This window comes from Enoplosus armatus, chromosome 3 (genome assembly GCF_043641665.1).
Source record: "Enoplosus armatus isolate fEnoArm2 chromosome 3, fEnoArm2.hap1, whole genome shotgun sequence".
Lineage (NCBI taxonomy): Eukaryota > Metazoa > Chordata > Actinopteri > Centrarchiformes > Enoplosidae > Enoplosus > Enoplosus armatus.
In genome coordinates this window covers 2085221-2107174 of record NC_092182.1, presented here as the reverse complement: position 1 = coordinate 2107174, position 21954 = coordinate 2085221, and the positions used below count along the sequence as shown (strand labels likewise).

General features: G+C 43.3%; 2 protein-coding genes across 3 annotated transcripts in view; both read left to right on the top strand.

The window, feature by feature from the left end:
• plxnb1b (plexin b1b) overlaps positions 1–6087 on the top strand; it is a 33341-nt gene extending 27254 nt beyond the window's left edge. The window contains exons 26-36 of the mRNA XM_070903538.1: positions 968–1114; positions 1222–1387; positions 1714–1817; positions 1955–2039; positions 2568–2734; positions 3638–3798; positions 3947–4094; positions 4269–4333; positions 4557–4632; positions 4723–4797; positions 5983–6087. Of these exons, the coding sequence (XP_070759639.1) occupies positions 968–1114; positions 1222–1387; positions 1714–1817; positions 1955–2039; positions 2568–2734; positions 3638–3798; positions 3947–4094; positions 4269–4333; positions 4557–4632; positions 4723–4797; positions 5983–6087 (1299 nt within the window). The remainder of the gene's footprint in view (positions 1–967; positions 1115–1221; positions 1388–1713; positions 1818–1954; positions 2040–2567; positions 2735–3637; positions 3799–3946; positions 4095–4268; positions 4334–4556; positions 4633–4722; positions 4798–5982) is intronic.
• Positions 6088–9186: 3099 nt separating this feature from the next.
• LOC139282757 (probable peptidyl-tRNA hydrolase 2) lies at positions 9187–14436 on the top strand. Of its 2 annotated transcripts, none has more exons than XM_070902624.1 (7): positions 9187–9374; positions 10312–10425; positions 11246–11317; positions 11429–11503; positions 11943–12040; positions 12680–12794; positions 12980–14436. In XM_070902624.1, exons 2-7 carry the CDS (start codon positions 10318–10320, stop codon positions 13064–13066), a joined length of 555 nt encoding a protein of 184 aa, XP_070758725.1. In that variant the 5' UTR covers positions 9187–9374; positions 10312–10317; the 3' UTR covers positions 13067–14436. The 2 variants fall into 2 exon arrangements, with proteins under 2 accessions (XP_070758725.1, XP_070758726.1); XM_070902625.1 differs by lacking the exon at positions 9187–9374 and adding an exon at positions 9625–9873.
• Positions 14437–21954: the final 7518 nt, after the last annotated feature.

Below are 21954 nucleotides of genomic sequence, written 5' to 3'. Positions count from 1 at the left end.
AAGCTATGCTAACTGACTGCTGGCTGTAGCTTCCATATTTAGCGCACACACATGAGAGTGGTGTTGATCTTGTCGTCTAACTCTTGGCAAGAAATTGAATAATCATCATCATCGAACTATTCCTTTAAATACCAGCTAGACTGGTCATTTACAGATGCAGTCAGTATCATTAGTATCACAAGGACTTTGAAAGGGGTACACGCACCGTTAGATAGATAGAAGTGAAGGGTTTTTGTGGATATTTCTGTCTTAAAAATGTGATGAGTTAGTAGCACTCAAGCCAGAAAAAAAAAAGGTATCTTGTCAAAAGAATAGATGAGTCATCATACAACAAACACAATGCTTGGCAGAGAAGGTACATGACCCCCGAAAAAGGCAGGTTATAACATATTAGCATGACAGCATGTTCGACATATTGGAACCATCCGTGAATCACTACACTTGTCTGAGGTTAAAGACATCATTACACCATACTCTTCCAATCCAGAGCTTCCAGTCTTTTCCACACTTACACTATCCCCTAAAAGCCCAGTGTGTGTCGCATCTTTTTTTATAAATACAAGATGAAAGGCCAGTTCCAGATGACCAGATGTGATGACAGCGAGTGATTCCGTGGGCCTCCGTCGGTTCACATGGCTTTGTGTAGTTGATAATAAAAGTATAAAGATGAACCAGGTAAATGACATCTTGGTAAGTCATCATGCTTGCGCCCAGCTCGTGCCGAGGAAATGGTGTTACAACAACCAAGCTTAAGTAAATAGATTAATCTCACTTTACCTGATGAGGTTGATTTTGTAGAATGCAAACTTCTGAGCCTCTTTGGCACAACACGGTGAGAAGAATGTCCTCGTCATTGTGTCCGTGTCATATGAGCCCTTCATTCTCTCCTGCAGAGTGTGTTAGGCCAGTACTAATTGACTTCAGTGTGTGTGTGTGTGTGTGTGTGTGTGTGTGTGTGTTTGTGCAGGACTCAGCGGGGGAGTCTCTCTACATGCTGTTCAGGGCCATAAAGCACCAGGTAGATAAAGGACCAGTGGACGCCGTGACCGGCAAGGCCAAGTACACCCTCAATGACAACCGCCTGCTGCGAGAGGACGTGGAGTACAAGACCCTGGTGAGGAGGACTCTGACTTAAAATGAAATTAAAGAATCCCACGCATTCCACCATGGCCGTCGGGAAGTTTCACTCTCTCTCAACCCTCCTTTGTTCTTCTTCTGCAGACTCTGAACGTTTTGGTGCAGGGTGGAGGGGTGAACGAGACCCAGCCACTGCCCTCCAAAGTGCTGGACTGTGACACCATCACACAGGTGAAAGAGAAGCTGCTGGATCAGGTGTACAAGGGCACCTCCTTCTCCCACCGACCCCACGCCGACTCACTGGACCTGGGTGAGAACCCGTGTACACCGCATCACACACCGGACGCTCAGAGCAGATTGATTTACAGATTCAATCCAGTCTAGCGCTTATGCCTTGGACAGTGAAGTGAGAGACATTCTGACCTGGTACAGGTTTTGTGTTACATTTGTTGAGTTGTGGCGCCCCCTACAGCAAGAAAAGTTCATCACATGGTCATTCTTTCACCCAAGTTATCATTGCGCTCAGATAACGATATATATGCTGTTAATACTGATATAAGAACCATAACTAACCAGTGCACCAGCTGGGATGAATACTGGAGAGCTCTGACTGTCCGGCTGTTGTCTCTCGTTCAGAGTGGCGGTCTGGTGTTGCCGGTCATCTCATCCTGTCAGACGAGGACTTGACGTCCGTGGTCCAGGGCAACTGGAAACGCCTCAACACGCTGCAGCACTACAAGGTCAGGAATCAGGCTTCGCTAGCACGCTTCCTCTTCAAAGAAAATACAACATGTTGTACCTTATAAAAAAATATTTAAAAAAACAGGGGGTTTGTGGTCTCATCGTGCGAAATGTGTATTCTGTGTCGTTCCATCAGGTCCCAGACGGTGCAACAGTAGCACTGGTCCCCCGCCACACCAAGCACATTCACCATGACAACCACGACTATGTGGCAGGAGAGAGTGAGTTAACATGAGAGCAGTTTTATTGTAATAATAAATCATCAGTTTCTCTGCCACCTTAAAGTCCTCTTTGCTTCTACTACACTACTTGTAAAGTAAATCTAGGCAGCAGAAAGTATTGAACATGTCTTTGCATGGGGAGTGGGGCACTTGGACTGTGTTGGGCAGCTCCCAGTCGTAGATTTGTTCAACTTGTAGAGCTTGCTGATACTGATTTGAATCACTCTTCACCTCATCACCCCAGAGTTTAGACCTGGAATTTATGTCCCAGGCTTTAAAGAGTTCTGGCGTTTAAGGACACTGTCGAGCACAGTTCTAAATAAACAGGGGGGTCAAGTGTCCCTTCAAGTTTTTTTTTCTTTTTTACCCGATTTATTGTATTCAGAATCCCTATGAGTTCCCGTCATTGTTTTTGATCAATAAAACCATTAGCACAATGAGCTTTCTCTGTATCTGACGTTGAAGCAGCGACACACTGCTCAGTGAAATGTACTAAATAAAGCTTTTGAAACACTGACACTTGCGCAGAGACTCCGATGCTGGAGGACGCAGATGAAGGCGGAGTGAGGCTGTGGCATCTGGTGAAAGCCAGCGAGGAGCCTGAGCTGCCCAAACACCGCAGAGGCAGCCTGAGGGAGAGAGAGAGGGCCAAGGCCATCCCTGAGATCTACCTGACCCGCCTGCTGTCCATGAAGGTGCGCGCACACACACACACACACACACACACACACACACACACACACACACACACACACACACAAGTTGAGTTTCCATATAGCTGTCAAGCCAGTATTTTTTTTTTTTGACACGTTGCAAAAATGGTCCATACCAAGAGCAGTTCCTGGTGGGAGCAGTTTTGCAATTGATGCAAATGATAATTCTTTTTTGTAATTCAAGTTTTGTAATAGATAAACAACATAAGGCAACACAAGACAACATATTAAAGAGAATCAATGAACAAAGCAAACGGAGCAAAACAAGTCTGTGCCCATGTAGTAGTTAACCTAACGCCAGTAAGATGAGGGGGGGGGGGGAAAGGGGCACAAAGTATAAATAAAATGACACACATTAATGAAGCAGCACATCTTCCACAAAAAAAATAAATGGTAGAAATAATTTCATTCCGTTGTGTTTCTTTCTTTGTACACATTAAATAAAGAGACCAGACTCAGTTAGTTAGTCCTTGTGATTAAAGATTCAAAAGAGGAAAATGTCCGTCATTCATTTGAACCAAAAAAACTCTTCCGGTGGCAGAGAACAATCTTTAAAGTGCCAAATATGTTTGGACACACCAGACTCCTAATAAGCAGAGACTGGGGAGACTCTGGCTGTGGTTCATGTATATCCAGAGTAAATGAAGTCCCCCCCCCACCCCCCCCAACACTAATTGTCATCCATGACTCCCAATGGTCTTATCATGGGCACAACTATGTGTATATATAGATGGGCAGCCACACCCACATGCTGCCGGTACACAAGTGCCCACAGTTAACACGTCGACACACTCCTCCTTTCCTGTGACGTGTGCATTATGGCGGCAAACGAACCTCCGCACTGAATCATTGTGACTCTCCTTCCCCCTCCGCCACGCTCTGCAGGGGACGCTGCAGAAGTTTGTGGACGACCTGTTCACGGTGATCCTCAGCACCAGCCGTCCTGTCCCGCTGGCTGTCAAATACTTCTTTGACCTGCTGGACGACCAGGCGGGACAACACGGCATCTCTGACCCGGAGACGATCCACATCTGGAAGACCAACAGGTGGAGTGTAGACTCGCGCAGAGAGAGAGAGAGAGAGAGAGCCGGGCGGTCGCGTGTTAATTAAAAGAATGAATTCAAAGCACTGAAAAGATGCAAGCTCAACGATAAGTTAGTGATTATAACTCTAGTGTCTCCCCTATTCCTCCAGTCTGCCTCTGCGTTTCTGGATCAACATTGTGAAGAACCCTCAGTTTATCTTTGACGTCCAGGCGTCGGACCACGTGGACGCCGTGCTCTCCGTCATCGCCCAGACCTTCATGGACTCCTGCACCATCGCTGAGCACAAGCTGGGACGGGTGAGGCAGCATGTAGAAGCTTAGAGAGGACTGATGTCTGATGACTGTTTTTCTACAGTCATAAGGCTTGTTCAGACACATGAATGATGGAGAGCTGAGGAGGAAGAGCTGAGGCAAGCCTCCTGTCCCTCCTCCTCCTCTTTGGTTCTCATTCCCTCTTTTCTTCTCGAGCAGGACTCTCCCATCAACAAGCTGCTGTATGCCAGAGACATCCCCCGCTACAAACAGATGGTGGAACGGTGGGTTCACATTTAATGAACGTGTTCTAAAACCAGCTTTCACACCAAATATAATGTGTTTGCGTTTTTGAATCAAATGATCGGAATAAATACGGAATGGTTGTCAAAATGAGGTCGCTTTATGAAAGTATGTTTAGTATGAAATGTGCTCTCACCAGCTTATCAAAGCACTTTTTCATCTCAGTCATGCATGTGAGGTTGATCATAATTGCCATCGCTGCAGGTACTATGCTGACATCAGGCAGACCATCTCAGCCAGTGACCAGGAGATGAACTCCGCTCTGGCTGAGCTGTCCAGGGTGAGTGCTGCCACTCCTCCGAGCCCACAGCGCAGAGATATACGGATGCAGAATACGGACGTCTCTGACCTGAATGGTTTTGTGTTTCAGAACTACTCCGGAGAGCTGAATTACCTGGTCGCACTGCACGAGCTGTACAAATACATCAACAAATACTACGACCAGGTGTGTTTTACTGCTCGGGTGTAACAGGGGTCTCATGGCAGTTGAAAAACACGTCCCAATGTGAAGTATTATCAACGACTGCTTGCTTAGAGCAGTGGTTCCCAACCTTTTTCTTAAGGGACCCGTATTTTACCCTTGTGTACATACGGATGACCCCCACCCACACACAATTACAAAAAAGTAGCCTGCTTCTGTTGAAATATCTTTATGTGTATTTCATTATATTCATTGCATAAAAAAACAATAACGGCACAGAACAATTAACTGCAGAACGTTTGTGTAAAACTAGCTATTTGTATAAAATTCTGAATGGACTATTTCCTGTGGACATTGCAATGTATCAGAGGATTTTCCCCTCATATTTTTAGGCACACAATTCTATGTCCGTATTATGACTTCCTTTTCATTTCACTATCATACATACGTTTCAATAGTCCAAGCAGCCTGGCCTTATAATAAATAAATAAAGATGTAAACTTCTAAAATAACCTTTAAATGTAGTCGTCTTCTCCACAGACATTAATTAAATGCATGTATATTGTGTATATATATATATAAAAATTCTTACACCCTTAAAATCAAGATGGAGCTTTGGCGACCCCTGATGGGGCTTGGGACCCCCAGGTTGGGAACCACTGGCTTAGAGTACTCATTTGTGTTGTAGGTCAGTGTGAAATATCAAACGTCTGAAAATGTGAATATAGAATACGTAGATGTGGAGTGTAGTGTATCTTGATTATTAGGACTTTGGGCTGCCAATGGTTAAGGGCATTATATTGGGGCATAATGATAATCATTGTATTGCATTGTTGGGACTTTTTGTACTTGCGGTGCGTTTTTAGTCATGAAACCTCAAAAATACAAAAACGGAGTCGTCATCAAATACGGCTCACTGCCGTCAGTCAGAACAGTTGAGGTTAGGACAGATGTGGTCTAAGACGTATATATACTTTTAATTAAAAATATGACCAGGTTTGCTCTGTAACAGTCTGACATACAGACAGTATAGTCTGTTTTATTTATATAGCCTAAAATCACAAATCACATATTTGTCCCAGAAACATACAACACCCTCTATCTTTCTCTATCTATCTTGGCACATTTCTGCTTAAAGGAGAAATCAACTGTTTTGTGTTTGTCATCTCGTCCCCTGTGCCATCTTCTTCTTCTTCTCCTCCTCCTCAGATCATCACGGCCCTGGAGGAGGACACCACGGCCCAGAAGATGCAGCTCGGCTACAGACTGCAGCAGATTGCAGCTGCCGTGGAAAATAAAGTCACTGACTTGTGACAGAGGAAACACCCACCAGAGCCATGGCAAACGGAGGAGGAGGAGGGGGGGGGGGGATTATGAGACTTGCACCTTGTTGAACTGAAAAGCAGGAGAGCAACAGACGGACAAAACCTTTTTTTTTTTTTTTTTTCTTCTTCAACACTAAGGATCGGAAGATTCAGGTTGGCATTGGAGTTCACATCCCAGCACCTTCTGCCGCTGAGCTCCCTGGAGCAGCGGCAGGACAGCACATGGACACCGAGCAAACCTGGACAAAGGAAGAGGGGACGCGTGAAAGACCTCCATTGCCTTTATGGAGAGACATTTGGGAGGGTTTTATCTCTGCAGAACATGCGCTGGACTTACACAGCAGCTCTCATGTAAACGAAACCAGCTGGTCCACAGTCAGCTGATCTGATCTGAAGACTTATTACATTTTTATGTCACTGTGTACCCCTCTGGAGTGAATTTTATGAAGCGGTACCTCTTATGCCTTGTGTGCTTGTCGCTGCTGTACAGTCAGAAGTTATTTCTTTGTGTGTGTGTCTGGTGATTTGTGTGTGTGTGTATGTGCGTGTGCACAGTTATCCATATTGCCCCGGTTGTCAATCTATATCTTGCATTTTCACATTTCTGGTTTCTAGTGCAAAGTATTGAAGTAACTGGTAATTATATTTTAGATGTTTTAAGTCAGTAGTATTCACAGAAATATAGTGAACTCGGCTTCAAGCTTTGGTCTCTGAAACGGACACATGTTTAAGAATGAAAGCTTGGACACAGCGTTGTTTTAAGTCCCTTCACTTCAAGCCAATGGCTGAGAGTTGAATAAGTCACTGCCACTTTCTACCTCAGCCTGCTGTGCTGCATCAAAAACACCAACACTAGTACGTACATTTCAACCAGCTACAACTACCAGGACAACAGCACAGATCTGCCCTCATGCGCATATACAGTAACATCTGCTGGACATTCTCATTAGCGGCGGTACACACACACACACACACATGCACGCACACACACATTTCAAGTTCATCATTTCCTTTCTTTTGTGTGAGATTGGAAACCAGAACCTGCTCGTTGGAGCATTTTAAGGTACCTAAAACCCCCACCTGAGTGACCGTTAACTGTTTTTTGTTTCTTGCTTTTATACTTATTCATGTGGATGTGTCTATAGTGTGTACAAGTCACTGGAAAGATGTTAGAGGAAAAACAAAAGTCCTTCCATAAAGTAACGCGTATTAATGAAGTGGAATCTTAGTGTGCACCGCAGTGTTTTATTTTGCAGGCCAGTCATATTTCCATTTTGTACATTGTTTTTTTTTTTTTTTTAACATTCCTTTTTAGGTTTTCGAACGATGTATTTAAGTCATGGTTCGCCTCGCTCCGCTCCAAGCCGAGGTAATGGTACGTCTTGAAGTGTTTTGGTATTGACGCCATTGGTTGGTATACAGCTCTTGTATTGAACACAGGGTGACGCTGCTTCATGTGCTGGAGGTCTGTGTGGCATTTTGATTTGTCAAGTTGATACATGTTATGTATTGATTATACTGCTACTGGCTCGGTAGGTATAGTTGATCTTGTCACACTGTTCTGCTTTCGGTTGGAGCACAGAGACCTTATATACGCGAGCTAATGTTTGCTGATGTTTATTTTTTTTTCTTATTTAAATGAATAATAATAAAACAAAGACTGAGATGGCTCCCTAGGGGTAAGAAGGGCTGGGTATGGTTGAACATGTGTTGATGCCGGCCTGGTGTTAAAGTCTGTTTCCCCTTTTTTTTTTTAAATCGTGTTTCTCACAGCACTGCCCTTTGCGGTTGGGGTTGGGGCTTCATTTAGGATAATGTTAAGGTTTATTAGGCATTGCAAGTGATAACTGGTTGGGTTCAGGCGTGTGCCAGGAGAAATCAACAGGGAATCAGACTTTGACACGACACCGGTGCCAACAGTTTTCAGTACCAAAATAATGAAGTTGTTCAGTACTGTACTTTGCAGAATATATATACAAAAACATCAGACGAAATCCAGGTTTTGACGCCCAGCCCTAGTCATCAGTGACCAAAAACTGAACTGTCTCGTTTCTCTCCGTGCCCCCCACCCCCCCTTTGAAGAGTGTAGATGTGTGTCACTTGAGCCTAAAGTGTGTTATTCCCAGGTCCAGGCTCAGCATGGCAGAATGTCGCCCATAGGTGCATCACCACATTACGTAACACACACACACACACACACGAGCAACTAAAGACTCACGAACAGATGGTTTATTCTGTCATACACTGTCAGTGCCGATGGGGATGAAAGCTCAGTGACGACGAAGGCGAGCCGGCTGAGGGAAGACTACAACTGTCGTTAGGCTGTATAAATTTGGCAATGTAGAGCAGGCTCTGCAAGGAGCGGTTTTAAGGATGTTTCTTATTTTGTGTGTTAACATCATTGTGCATACTGATTTTAAAAAATGTAAACTGTAGTGATTTAACCTGTTTAATAAGAGAAGGTGTAACTTCTCACAGATGGTGATGTAATAAAGTATTCTTAAAATGAGGTGTTTTTTTGTTGTGTTTCATTCGTATTGAATCCCTCCAGATGCCAATATGTAAGTGAGTGAGTATTGGGGCTTGACAACTGACAGCTGTGTGTCCTAGCTGTAACACTGGGCAGGATGCCGCTGATGATGGAGGTTATCCGGGGGCCAATTAGCTGGTGCTATGCGCGTGCATGAGGCCGAGGTTACCGTGGAGACCAGGACACTGAGCTAGTCTACCGAGTCAACACCATAGACGGTCTCTGTACAATACCTGGTCAATATAAAAGGATATTACTGTATCTTATCAACTAACTACCGACTACTTAAGAGCTGCAACAGGATATATGTACATAATATGAAATATAGATAGAAAGTTAAGTAAATATTTGAAGGAGTTAACATAGTGGTTTTAAGTCAACAAATGGCATAATTATGTGATAATGCGGTTATTAAAAATGCAGCTCAATTCTCATTAGCCTGCCTCCGTCCTCGCGTTGATGAGTCGGTGAGTGGGCTACATCTGCTTTGTGCACGCGCATATCACATAATTAATACCACCAGAAAATCTGTAACACCAGAGTCTACAAGAGGCACAATCCTGTGCCAACAAACACAAGGGTCCAAAATGGAGTAACGGTGAAGACGGTACAGCCGGGAGTCCCACTGAATGTAATTCCACATTCAAACACAAATTGCTCCGTCGCAGGTGAAAATTAAAGGCTGCTAGAAACCGCGGGGAAGTCGCCGTCGTTGTTCCTGCTGTCGAGCTAGCTGCGCAAAACAGGTAACTGCCCTCCATGGTAAATACAGGCAACTTGCTGAACGGAAGCTAGCTAGTCCAGTTAGCGCTAGCGGCTAATGCTAGCCTTTCTAACAACAGCTGTGTAGCAAGAAAGGTTGCCTTAATTGAAAAAGAAGGCATTAACGTTAAGCATCTTAGTGCAATTTGTGGTTAGCATTCTTGCTGAAATAGTAGTAACTAGTCGCTTTTAGTCTAAACGAACAGTAACTTTGCTAACGTTAGCTGCATTGTTTTCGCTGCTAATTTGAATGGTTTTGAATGTATTTGGTGAGCTAACGGGAACAACTGTCACCTGCGCAGACCTAACGTTAGATAGCTCAATGTTGTCTTTCGACAGCTAACTTATGACTTGTTTTGTTACACTGTGTGGCTGTTTGCTAGGGTAGCGTTATATGTAGTTATCTTTATATTCCCGTCTCGCATATGAAGAGAACGTCAAATCGCACTTCACTCAATTGTCAATACGGCCTTGCTTGGAAAAGTATGTTAACGCACGATGTTTTTACGAAATGTTCCTATTCAAGTAGCCAGATACTAGTGGAGGTAAATCGTGTAACGTTATATATCCAGTATTAGCTTGTGTAATAAAGGGCTTCGGGCCTCCGTTTATTCTATTAGCGTGTCATGTTTGTGCGACTAAGCCATCCGCCGATCCAGATATGCAAATAATCATGTATGCGTTCAGAGGCACGCATGATTATTGGGATGTCTTCCAAGAGCCTGATGATTAAAGATGAATATGTTTAAAGGAGCTCACAGAACTGCACACATGTCAGTGATGTTTTTCATTGTGGACCCGAGTCATAACGTTATTTGTCATTTTTAGTCTAATGTGTTAGATGTTGTTGACACTGGTGTCCTATTTCATGTGGGTTAGTATATTACATGGTGTTCAGTATTACTGTTTTCCCTGTTGCAGTCAAGAATGGAGCCATCAGAGCAGTCAGGCCCAGACTCGGGCTCTCAGGATGTCAATCCTGTGTTTCTGCTGCAGCTCAGAGAGCTGGACATCCCCGAGGAGGCAGCCAAACAGGTGGGCAGCTTCTTTAAGAATTTAGGCTACATTTACATCAACATCCAATGATAATTATGACTGGGAATGTTGCATTTTTGTGAAAGCTGTGGTGAAGCTGACTTGGCAGTAAACTATACTTCAGTGTCTTAAAATAATAGAGGCATGGTACCTCATGTCGGCCAAATTTCATTGATTGAAACCACATCAGTTACACCCTAGTTTAATGGTATCTTGATCATGTGCACTATTATATTTCCTAACTTTTAATATAATCTATACTATACTTTTATAACTTGGGTTGTGAATGCACCCTCTCTGACCTTCAATGATTTCTACTATACAACGTGAACATGCATTACTTCACAGCTTTTATGCTAAAAATCCCAATTCACCGTTGACACATGGAGAATATTACCTCATTATATTACACTCAAATTAATTGTAATAGCATACTCTTAGCTTCAGAATATTGAAATGATTTCCAGAAGTCATTTATGCTATGTGTCCAGTTTCTACCAGGATTGACTTATGCTACAGGGCTAGCACCTCAGCTAAAACAAAAAAGATGACTTTGTGACATTCGACCAGGCATCGTAATAACAAGGACTTATTTGGTTTATTGCAGTTACATTCAACAGCTCAAAACCACCAATAGTTGACTATCCCAAATAATAATTCAGCATTAATTGATCAGTGTGAGTTAACCAACTCTAACATATGTGCTTTCATTGGATAAATGGGTTGCTTAGTTTGTCATTTGTCAGCTAAAATTATGACAGGCATGGCCATACCACAATCCACTGCTTTTGACCTTTTTCATTTTTACTCACCACTTCAGGCACTTCTGCACACCCGGAACGTGTCTGCCGAGGAGGCGGCCATGTACTACTTCAACAAGCTGGAGAATGAGGTGCCCATAAGCTAGCCTTAGTCCCCACAGGTACACCTTGGTACATTAGACCTTGTGGAGTTTGTCCAAAGCCAAATCTCAGTGTCTCTTTTCGTCTGCTCTGACCCTCAGGAGGAGGGAGACGATGACCTCATGTTCAAGATGGTGTTTGTGGTGAACATGGACCTTGCCATGGGTGTGGGAAAGGCAAGTCCAGTGGTGCCAATGACTGTCCGTTATGTGCTGTGAACCATCCTGAAGAGAGTGTTTTCCTAATATTTAACAATAGTGTCATGGCTTGCTGCTCCACTGACAAAAAATAGAGGAAGAACGTTTAAGCTCTAACACCTATATTTAATCACTCCTATCTCTGGTTTTACAGTCACGCAAAGCTGCGATGTGTTATTTCACAAAGCCTGTCTTAACTTTGCATTAGTCTGGAATTTTTCAGGTTCCAGAGTGGGAATACTTTATGTTCAGATCGGTTGCACTGAAACAGTTGAAAAATGCATTGTTTATCGAGTTATTTTTTTCATGTTCAATGTGTAACTTTATTTGAACGTGGTCAGAAACCGCACATAGAGGGCATTGTCAGTACAGCTGAAAACTTGTGTAGGTGTGAACTCAGTGCTGTGTGTTTGTGCAGGTGGCAGCCCAGGTTGGCCATGCTGCTGTGGGTTTGTACCAGGCTCTACAGGAGAAGAACAGCTGGAGGGAGATGGCCTGGAAGTGGGACCACAGTGGGTAAGGCCTGTACAGTACGTACTGAAAAGTCATGCATTTGTTATGTATCTTTTATTTAAACAACCACATAGTTTTTGTTGGTGTCAGTTCATTGGCAAAGCCTTAAAATGATTGTATTGTATTGGTTTACACTGAATATGCAGCCATTTTAAGGTTATATAATATCTTTGTAAGTTCACTCTGAGTGACCATACATTTAACAATAATTAAAGCAAAGCATTAGAGTTGCAAAGAATTGAATTGTATTCATTGAACTTTTTTCAATTTAGCAATCTGAAAACAATCAACAATAATAATCTTAAAAAGCCATAACAGTGCCATTGCATCAACTTTTACTCTTCTGCAGTATCTTTTGCATTTGATTGAAAATATTTTCTTAAAAGACCTTGGTAAAAATATGGCATGGAACGTTATAGTATCCACATCTAAAAATCTATCTTCAACATCACAGTTTTCATTTCAAAAGCTGCAAGCCTGCCCTACTGCTGCTACTTGCAGAAATCCAAAATGTTAATCCCAAAAGTGTTCTCACGCTTTGCTGTACGTATTTGTTTGAGGTTTGCTTCACCACTTGTCGCCCCAAGTCACTTCTAGTTGACATTAATGATGACAAAGTAAATGTGCATGGTGTTGATACAGAGCCAAGAAGGTGGTGGTCCAGGGCACCAACGTGGCTCATCTCCTGGAGCTGCAGGCCCTGGCTATGAGTCTCAGCCTGCCCACTTACCTGGTCCAGGATGCAGGGCTTACCCAGGTAAAGGAAGATCATTTTTAAAGTTATCTTGTGTGTAAATGTCTTTTGGAGGCGCCAGTAGCCATTCCCAGGATATTGTCAGATTAATAGTGCTAATATATTTGGTCAAAAATATTTGATTGTGTCAGTGATGCGAAGACATTTGAGAGTATCAGCACTAAACCAACCCTTCTTGTGTCTGGCAGGTGGAGGCTGGGTCCCGCACTGTTCTGGCCATCATGGGCGAGGATGAGATGGTGAACAATGTCACTGGGAGTCTTAAATTACTCTGAGGGGCTCAAACCCATAGTGGGTGGGGGGGGGGCATGGCTCTGCAGTGCCATAGTGCAACCAGCAGAGGGCAACATTTCCCATCAGCAGGGAGAGTCTTGGCATGCAAGAGTGTAACAACCTTTAAAAAAGACCTAAAGACCAGGGGAAACAAGACATGTCCCAACACCAGAAAACAAACACTCTCAGCCATTTGTTTTCCTTTCATTCTTTGTCTGAGCCGCTTAGTCGGCCATTGAGAGCAGGAGGGGAGAGAGACCAGTTCTTCATAGGGGAACAAGATGAAGGCAGTCTTTTTCTGGTGACCTTTTCTTTTTTTAAATAGGCCACCTTCATAGAAGAGTCTTATTAGAATCTTAATCAATTTCCAAACACTTCTAGTCTGTTGTGCAGTCTCAGTTATGGCAAAGTTAGATGAAGTACTTTTGGTGGTTGACCAATATTGTAGTTATGCTTATTCAAGGGGCTGTGTACTGTAGCTTAATAAATAATGTAATTATAATTATACCCATAGCAACATTTCCCTGTTGGATGCACTACTCCTGAGTGAAGGGTAACTTATTAACTGATATGTGAACACTCATTTTTGACGTTTAAATGATTTTGTGTCTGTATGCAACTATTCTCCCAAAGATCCCTATCCTATAGACTCAATAACATTACTTATTACTGATAAATGGCTATATTTTGTATACATACGCCTGTTAGGGCCATATACTGTATAATCTGTGGTGTGCCATCCTAAACAGTATGCACAGTTACTGGACTTTGTTGTATTGTTTTGTTTTTTTTCTTTATGCAAAAGGAAAAATCCTAAATTATCATTTTTGGATTTGTTGGTAGAATTTGATGGTGGATGAGAAGTTCTGTGGAGCCAAAATGTCATGTAGTAAAGGTCTGTGCTGGGCCTAACTTTATGCACTCTGATTGCCTGTCGTGGATAGTTTACAATAATTAAGTTGACCAACTTACAAGCTTGAGATAAAGCAAATGATTGTGTGTATGACAATTGTTATGGACTTGGTGAATAGTCTTGCACACTATTAATCTTAATACACAAAGAATGATGTGTGAGCTGTTGTGTGTCTATGTTCTCACTAACAAATATTTGTGGGCATGAGCTGCCACTCCCAGATTTCTTAGTTTAATGTATAAGGTTTTATTTGTAACAGAATTCCTGTAAAAAAAAAAAACTAAAAAAAAAATGGCAGTGTCATGCATGCAATATGAAATGTATATCTGAACAGACCATTGGAATCCCTAAGTTATGTCAATTTTAGTAACATGTCCACACTTTGATACCTCCTGTGTTATACAGTCATTTGCGTGAGTGGATCGGATAATGGAGACAATTAAAATGCCTCCAGATTAAGTAACAAGCAGCCTGAATCGTGTTTTTACCTTCCAGACTGGGAACATACAGACTGTGCATATGAAAGAGATTTGCCGGAGCGGTGGCAGTGAAAGCAGTGTGGGGGAGGGTTTGAACACAGCCATGTTGCAGTGCGTGGTTTGGACTGGCCATATGACATTGCTTTTTCACCGCAGTAACAATGGCGGTATTGTTAAAAAAAAAAAAAAATGGCCACTGCCTGCCATGGCAGTCCGGCTGGGAAACTTGTAAACTGTCCTTCAATCATTAACCTCATGACGTGCTCTCGGAAATGATGCTGGTGGAGGTGTTTTATAAAAAAAAAAAAAAAAAAAAAAGGCGACAGCCAGAGAAGAGACCACAGGGAAAAAAAAGACGGCTAAGCGGATACTTATCGAAAACTGATAAACCATATGTATATACCGGTGAAAAGATAAGTAACGTCAAACATAAGAAGCCAAATCACTTACATCTAGCGTTATCAGTTGATGTGGGGCATAGGTGTTAGCTTTTATATAATTCACCGACTATTAAAAAATGCAAAGAAGGGACAGCCTACAGTTGTTTTTTTTGGCCTATACCTTCACTGCATCACATGTATCCCTACGCAAGTATCTCAAACACTTTGACAACCATCATTATGTTTCCTAACTTTGCTTTATAAAGCCCGGAGTCTTAATCTGTTTTATTATGGAAGCCCCACAGCCGCAATGTAATAGTGCGATGTATTATTCTGCTGTCTAATTTCATCGTTCGTCAGACCTCTGCAACAAATGACGTTGGCATTTATCACCACAGCCAATCAAAAGCGACCCCTCCCTCACGTCTCATGACACGACAAGAACCCAATCGCGTCATTGCGACTATTTGTTTATAAATACCACAGTCCAAATATCGAAATATCGAAAAGTATATAAGTTGAAAATAGCGTCTCCTTTTGACGCTTTGTTAAATCCAGTGTGTGTGTGTGTGTGGTAGGCTGGGGCAATAACGTCACACTATTCAACAAGACACAAGGGCTGCGTCTCATTTTCTTTCCTCTGTAAATGCCAACATCTCAGAAGAAGTTACGTTGTTTCGCCTGTCCCTCTGGTACAACGCCCAGGAATAGTTAGAGAGACGCTGCTGATAGGGGTATTTTCGTTGTGTCGGCCACTTTTTCTGTGTCTGCCAAGTGTGGGAAGAGACTGATTTCAGAAGCGGGAACAAAAGTAGGAGGGACCAGTAATAAGTAGATGCAACCTTGGAGCACTGGTCAATTTCCCTGTCCAACCCCTTACCAGATGCTACGAGAGCGACACCTCATACTCCATTCAACTGACATACCGGTAGGTGGGGCTGACCCAGTGGGCTAACCCTGCCTCTGGTGTCCCTGGAACTGGGCCCCAGAGACCCCGTGAAGCTAACGCTTGCTACTATGTATTGGTATGAAAGCTCCTTCCACGTAAAATAGATGAATGTAACCCTCAAATAAAAAACATTAATCCCACTAACGAATTAAATTCCATGGCATTTGAATTTAATAACGAGCATTTCCCGAAACTTTGAAGGTACAGATCCGCTGTTGGGTGTCAAATTGTCTCCCGAATCCAGCCACTCTCTCCTGCTCTCCTCCTTCTGCGCCACCAGTACACACACATATTATAATGGAACCGAATTTTCGCACCCCTCCTCAAAGTAGTGCCCGCCCCGTTTTACGTAGTTGACGGAAAAAAATAATCGACGCTGTAATTTACCAAAGACTTACATGTATAGCTCGTGTGTAACATGACTGACACATTGCTGTCGAATCATCGGCGAGAGGCGGGATATCGCAGCAAGGGCCGCCCAAGGAGAGAGCCCCTGCACGGTCGCCAGGGAAACCCCGTGGCGTGGTTGTGTGTCAGTTTCGCTGGGACCCGCGGTCGATGCCGGTGAGGAGGGGGATGGGCGCCTCTGCGAATGTAAGGACCCGAGACAGAATCAGAGCCCTGTATCACATACAGCAGCATATACCCCATTATAAATAGCGACTGTAAATATACAATACACTAAAATAAATGGATTTATCCACCGGGGATCTATAATAGACACTCAATGGATGCAGTGCACCTGAACAGGACAGGGAATTTAACTTTCCGTCTATGCGTGGGAGACACTAAGAAGTTTGTTTCCTACCCCTGGAGAGGGAGCTACTTTTAAGGGCAAAGGATACAGGAGACTCCGAGGCCGGCCTACAGGCCTACTGGTCTGGTTGGATTTGATGTTGGGATACTCTAAGGACTTCGTACTGTACATGAATTTGCCTCGCCTGTACAACTTTGGAATGTCTCTTTAGGTGAGTGCTTTACATTTGTGTTAATCTTTAATATCATCATCTATAAATGGAGGCATTAACATAAATATAATAGACACGTATTGACCATGTTTTCAGTCAACCAAACATAGCCATGAAGCTAACCAACTTAGCTAGCTAACTACTTAGCGTCCACCTAAGTTTATTAGAATAAGTTGGTTGCCCTCACTATCTTTCGACTTTCAAGTGGCTTGCTTGGCTAGTTTAAAAGCTTCACATATTGATAGTCTGCCTTGCAGGGCTGCTCTTGGCTGTGCCTGGACTGATCTTCCATGGCTTTTTGATCAGCTCCTCGTGTTATTTTTGATAGCTAGCTTGTTAGTCTGGGAATCCACCACATTAGTAGTTATATAATAGCCAATGTTATGACATTATTTCAAGCAACCGTGTCCCCAAATCTCTCAACAACATTCTGCAAGTTTTCAGGAGTTTGACTCGTATAACGTTGAGTCCATTAGACCTGCCTTCAGTTCAGATTTTTCTCAGTTTTCATACCAGGGATGAACCAGTCACACTTGGCTATCGTTATAACGTTACATTACCTATTCGAGGAATTATGTTTTGTCCTAAGCCAACTAAGCCACAAATGGGTGTCGATTTCAAACATGAATTAATAATATGGTAGTAATAATAATAATAATAACAACAATATGATTTGTTTAGCAAGTTTCGAAAATGTGTTTCAGCAGAGGCTAACGTTAAACATAACGTCACACAGTCAAAACAACAAAAGCAGCATATTATAGGTACTTTATTCGTGTTTGTTGCTTTGTTGTCATTAGGTTAAATTGAGAGTAGAATAGACCTGCACCCTATCTGTTAGGCTAGGAAGTTCAGAATCAGACCGCGTAAGTTAAAATGTAAAGTTGTTTTGTTAGAACCATAACAATTTGTTGCATTGTCAGTTTGACAGCAAAGTGTTACATTTTGTTCCTGGACCACGAAACTGTCGAATATCAAGTCATCCATGGCACAACTTGCAATTTGATCATTATTGGCGACTCCTGTTAGCTAAACAACCAGCTGCTGTGTTGGTTAACGTTAACAAATACTATACTAGCCTTTTAGCTAACTTTTTGGATGTTTCCCAGTTGATTGTGTCCTTATTCTGAACCAGTGCTTTACAGCACGCACACAGAACATTTCGTTATGAATGCACCCGAAGACGTATTAGTAAGCTGAACTCATTATTGCAGTGGTTTTCTGGACTAATACGTTTAGGTTTATGAAAAATATGGTGTCTGCATCATGGTGGTGTTTGGCTGCATCATGTTAACGTTAATGCATTTGTCTTTGGCAACATTCCTAACTTTGCTGAGGCGTGTGAATCAAGCTGAAAGCTCGGTTGTGTTTTCTCTATTTGTGCTTGTTATCCCCCCCCCTCCCTGCGTGTGGGATCCAGCAATCAGAAAACCAGATCAGTTGGGTAGTGACTTGCTGTTCTTCACCTCCCCCACCTACCAACCCCCAGCCTCGGTGGCGGTTAAGAGAAATGGGTGGTATTTTAGAGGGGAGCTCTTGTTTCCTTTTTTAGCCTCCATCTTTTATTTCAACGTGAGAGTTAGTGCGACTAGCATTGTTGAGCCGGAATGTAGCAGTCCCAAGTTTCGGCTAACTTGGAGACATCGTGGCCGTTGCTATAGCGTTATGAAATGTTGTTAAACACCATTGCCTTCCTCGATAATTCAGATCTTTTCTTGATTATGAGGAAACGCTACACGTTCATCTACACCTCTGTTGGCATAGATCAAAACATGGTCTCAAGATTAAGCTATGTCATTTTCACAGTGTAGTTGGTGATGATTGATTCGTTTTTAGGTAAAAATGAAACACACTGTGGTTTGTCGCTGGCCCACAGTTGAGAAATGAAAACAGCGCCTTCCCCTCGTGTAGTATGTTTTTGTGAGGTTTTTCAATGTATCAGGACCCCGCGTTTTGAGAGCACAAATGGCTGCCCTAACCACCGCCTGAGTAGCTGTGCTCCACGCAGCTGCACCACGTAGGCTCGCATTGTGCTGCGCCCGGAGTCCGGAGCTGTGGACACGGCAAGCACGGAGACAGAAGGCGCTATTTTGCTCCATCGACATAGTCATGTCAATTAATGTGCCACCGGATGTGTGACTACCCTCCCTGCTGTGGATATTTGTGTCTGACGTGTCATACATTCAGCTGGTCATACTTCAGCCATATTGCTCTCTCTTCTCTGTCAAAAATGTTTGTTTGAAAGGATTAGATTGAATGCTTTAATATCACCAGAGGACTGGGGGAGTCTGTGGTCGGAGTGGAATCAGTCATAGTCACTTTCATATTTGGTGCTTCCAATCAAACGTGGTTAAAACTCGCTCAATACATTGATTGGAGATTGGAAAATCTATGTGTGGCTTCAAGTAACAGTGTGTGTCGTTTTTTTTTTTTCTTAGTCGTTGTAGACCTTGCTTCATGAGTACAAAGATTACACCCGTGCCCTGCGGGGGTGTTCAGCCACAGCCAAGTGTTTGGATTGATCTTGATGCCTGTTGGAAGCCAGATTGCAGTGTGCTGAGCTTTGTTTTCATTGGTTGCGACTGACATTCTCTGAATATGTTTCACATCTTTTAATAGACTGTGTGGGCTGCAGCTTGCAAACCTGGCCACTCAGAACCATTGGAAACATGAGCCCCTCCAGCACTCCCCCTGACCCTGGCATGCCTTCTTAACTCAACCTGCCACCCTGGGAAAGCTAAGAATGTACTGCTTGGCGCTGCTCTGTTGTGAACTGACCCGCCATGTTTGTTTCCAGGCCTCTCCAAGAGCTTCAGACTATGTTTTAGAGTGAGATACATGTGTTAGGGGTGTTGAGTTACAACATTTGGTGAAAGAGGACTGCCATCAAGAGCAGCACTGTACTTGTGTGTGTGGATCTGTCTGCAGGATGTGGACCCTTCTTTCCCAATATGGGCCTCTGAAACATTGGAAATCTGAGGAATGTGCAGACATTCAAGGTTAGCCTGGCCCAGTTTTCTGTTTACTAAGGAAATAATGTCTCTCTCTCTCTCATTCACATTCACAGAGTGTGGTTACAAACCAAGAAATGTAACTGTTGGGTGACATGCCCTTGAAAACAAGATTAGAATAGGTTAGCGCTGTGCTCTGATGAGCCTGGATCGTACACCGTACAGAATGTAAACCCTGGTTTGTGTGTGTGTGTGTGTGTGTGCGCGCTCCTACAAGAGGGAGTGAAGCAGGATGTTGGCCCATTTCCAAAAGAACAAGCCAGGATTCTGTCTCAGTGCAGACAGTTGGAGAAGAGAGAGAGAGAGCAGGGGGTGGTGTTGTGCGGAATAGGAATGGGGGGGGGGGGCCTGTCCTTTTAGCTTCCATTTGCATGCTGATGACACTGTGTATCATTATATGCAGGGCAGGTGTAGCCATTGATATGTTAATGAGGTTCCATGTGTGTTGTGCCTATGTGACCAAGTCAACCAAGCCAGCATTGTGGCTCTACATCTGTATGGAAGCAGAAAGATTAAATTCACATAAGTGAGAAGCAGTTGTGTGCATTTTGTCTCTGAAGTTTGACCGCACTACATTTTATTAGCGTGTAGCAAACAGTGCCTCTCTTGTTTCTTAAAGTAAATTCCTGAGTCTTATGTAGAAAATGAAAAAACATTGAGATGTTTAGTCACACCTATAAATTGATACCTTCTGTGTTTCCTTTTAATTTCAGGGACAGATATAGCACCAGTCCGACTACCTTCCCCTCTCTGTAGCTTCCCCTCTGCAGCTGCTGTGTGTTGTGTGGTTTGCTGTCTTGCACAACGGGGTTAAAAACAAGTCGCTCTGACGCCTGCCTCATCATTGCATTCCTATTGGTGCAGGAGCTCTGGAGCTGCTCCAATGGGGCGCAGCATTTCCTTGGCGCTGGGGGAGTGGTGTTGCAGAGGGCTGTGCTGGTTAATTCTGTTTCGTGCCGAGAAGCAATGCTTCTTGGGAGAATAATGGAGGAGGAGGAGGAGGAGGCAGAGGGGAAAAAAACAAGGCAAGGGGGGTGAGGCAGGCAATCTACGTAATCATCTCTCTCCCTCTCTCTCTCTCTCTCTCTCTCTCTCTCTCTCTCTCTCTCTCTCTCTCTCTCTCTCTCTCTTGTTTTATTGCCTCATGTTTTGTCCTTCATTTCCTTTTCTTTCTCTCACTGTCACGCTGCCTGTCTCGCTTTCTTGTGATACTTGGCTGAGCATACAGCAGGAAGAAAGCTCACCAATATTCAGAGTTTCTGTCTCTCCACCTTTTGAACTGCAGGCAGCCATTTTAGGCTTTACCACATTAACCCTCCCCTCTCTTTCCTTTCCCACCCTTTCCCCTGGTCCTGGCTTTCTGTCTTTCATGTAACTAAGCGCGACAATAAAGGAGAAATAATGTTCGATTAAAATACGGAAATGCTTTGTGTGAGGTGAAACCAAGATTGCAAAATCCACAAGCACATTTCCAAGTGTGTTTGCTCAGAGGGTGTTGTCAGGTCGGGAGAGAGAGCAAATAAAGAGCAGGGTAGAAGGAAAAACAACCAAGATTGCTTTTGCACCAAAGGCAAGCCACTCGACACCAGCCTGCTCACAGCTGCCCTGTTTTGTAATGCACCACAGCAGTGCTAAAAACAAAAGGGGAAATGAATGACTGGTGCCAGGTTTTTCCTGTTCATAAGCACCTTACTCTTGTCACCTTGAACAAATGGTTCCTGTTGGGAAGAGTGAAGTGGGAGGTGTTTTGGGTTTTTTTTGTAAACAGGCTTTATCTGTGGCCATTCACTCATGCTTTCAAATCAGGTTTGGTCTCTAAATAGAGCACCACCTCTGAACCTTCTGAACCTAGATTTATTCCTCCCTAAAGCTTGGCACACATACAATGCCTGTCCTCTAAACATTTTAGGTATGTTGCATTGATTTCATGAACTTGACACTGTCACAGAGGGACAGTTGAAGCCCCACAGCAGTTCAAAATGGCTGCCAATCCTCCGTGTTTTTACTTTGAGTGACACCTTAAAGTCTTGCATTGGCTAGTCTTATGTATGCGTTTCGCTGCAAATGTTATTACGTGGAGCCAGGGCAAGCCCTTGTGTTGCCATGGATAAGACTGTCAGCCAAAAGAGGAAATGGAAATGTCATGTAAATGTGTTTGTCATGCAGTGAGATCACGTGGTGAGAGACAGG

Bases quoted from the DNA above. Each gene is read 5' to 3' on its own strand.
- LOC139282757 (XM_070902624.1), top strand. From the start codon at position 10,318: ATGGAGCCATCAGAGCAGTCAGGCCCAGACTCGGGCTCTCAGGATGTC. The intron at 11,318-11,428 runs GTGCCCATAAGC...TCTGACCCTCAG, and splicing joins TCAACAAGCTGGAGAATGAG to GAGGAGGGAGACGATGACCT. The intron at 12,041-12,679 runs GTAAGGCCTGTA...GTGTTGATACAG, and splicing joins TGGAAGTGGGACCACAGTGG to AGCCAAGAAGGTGGTGGTCC.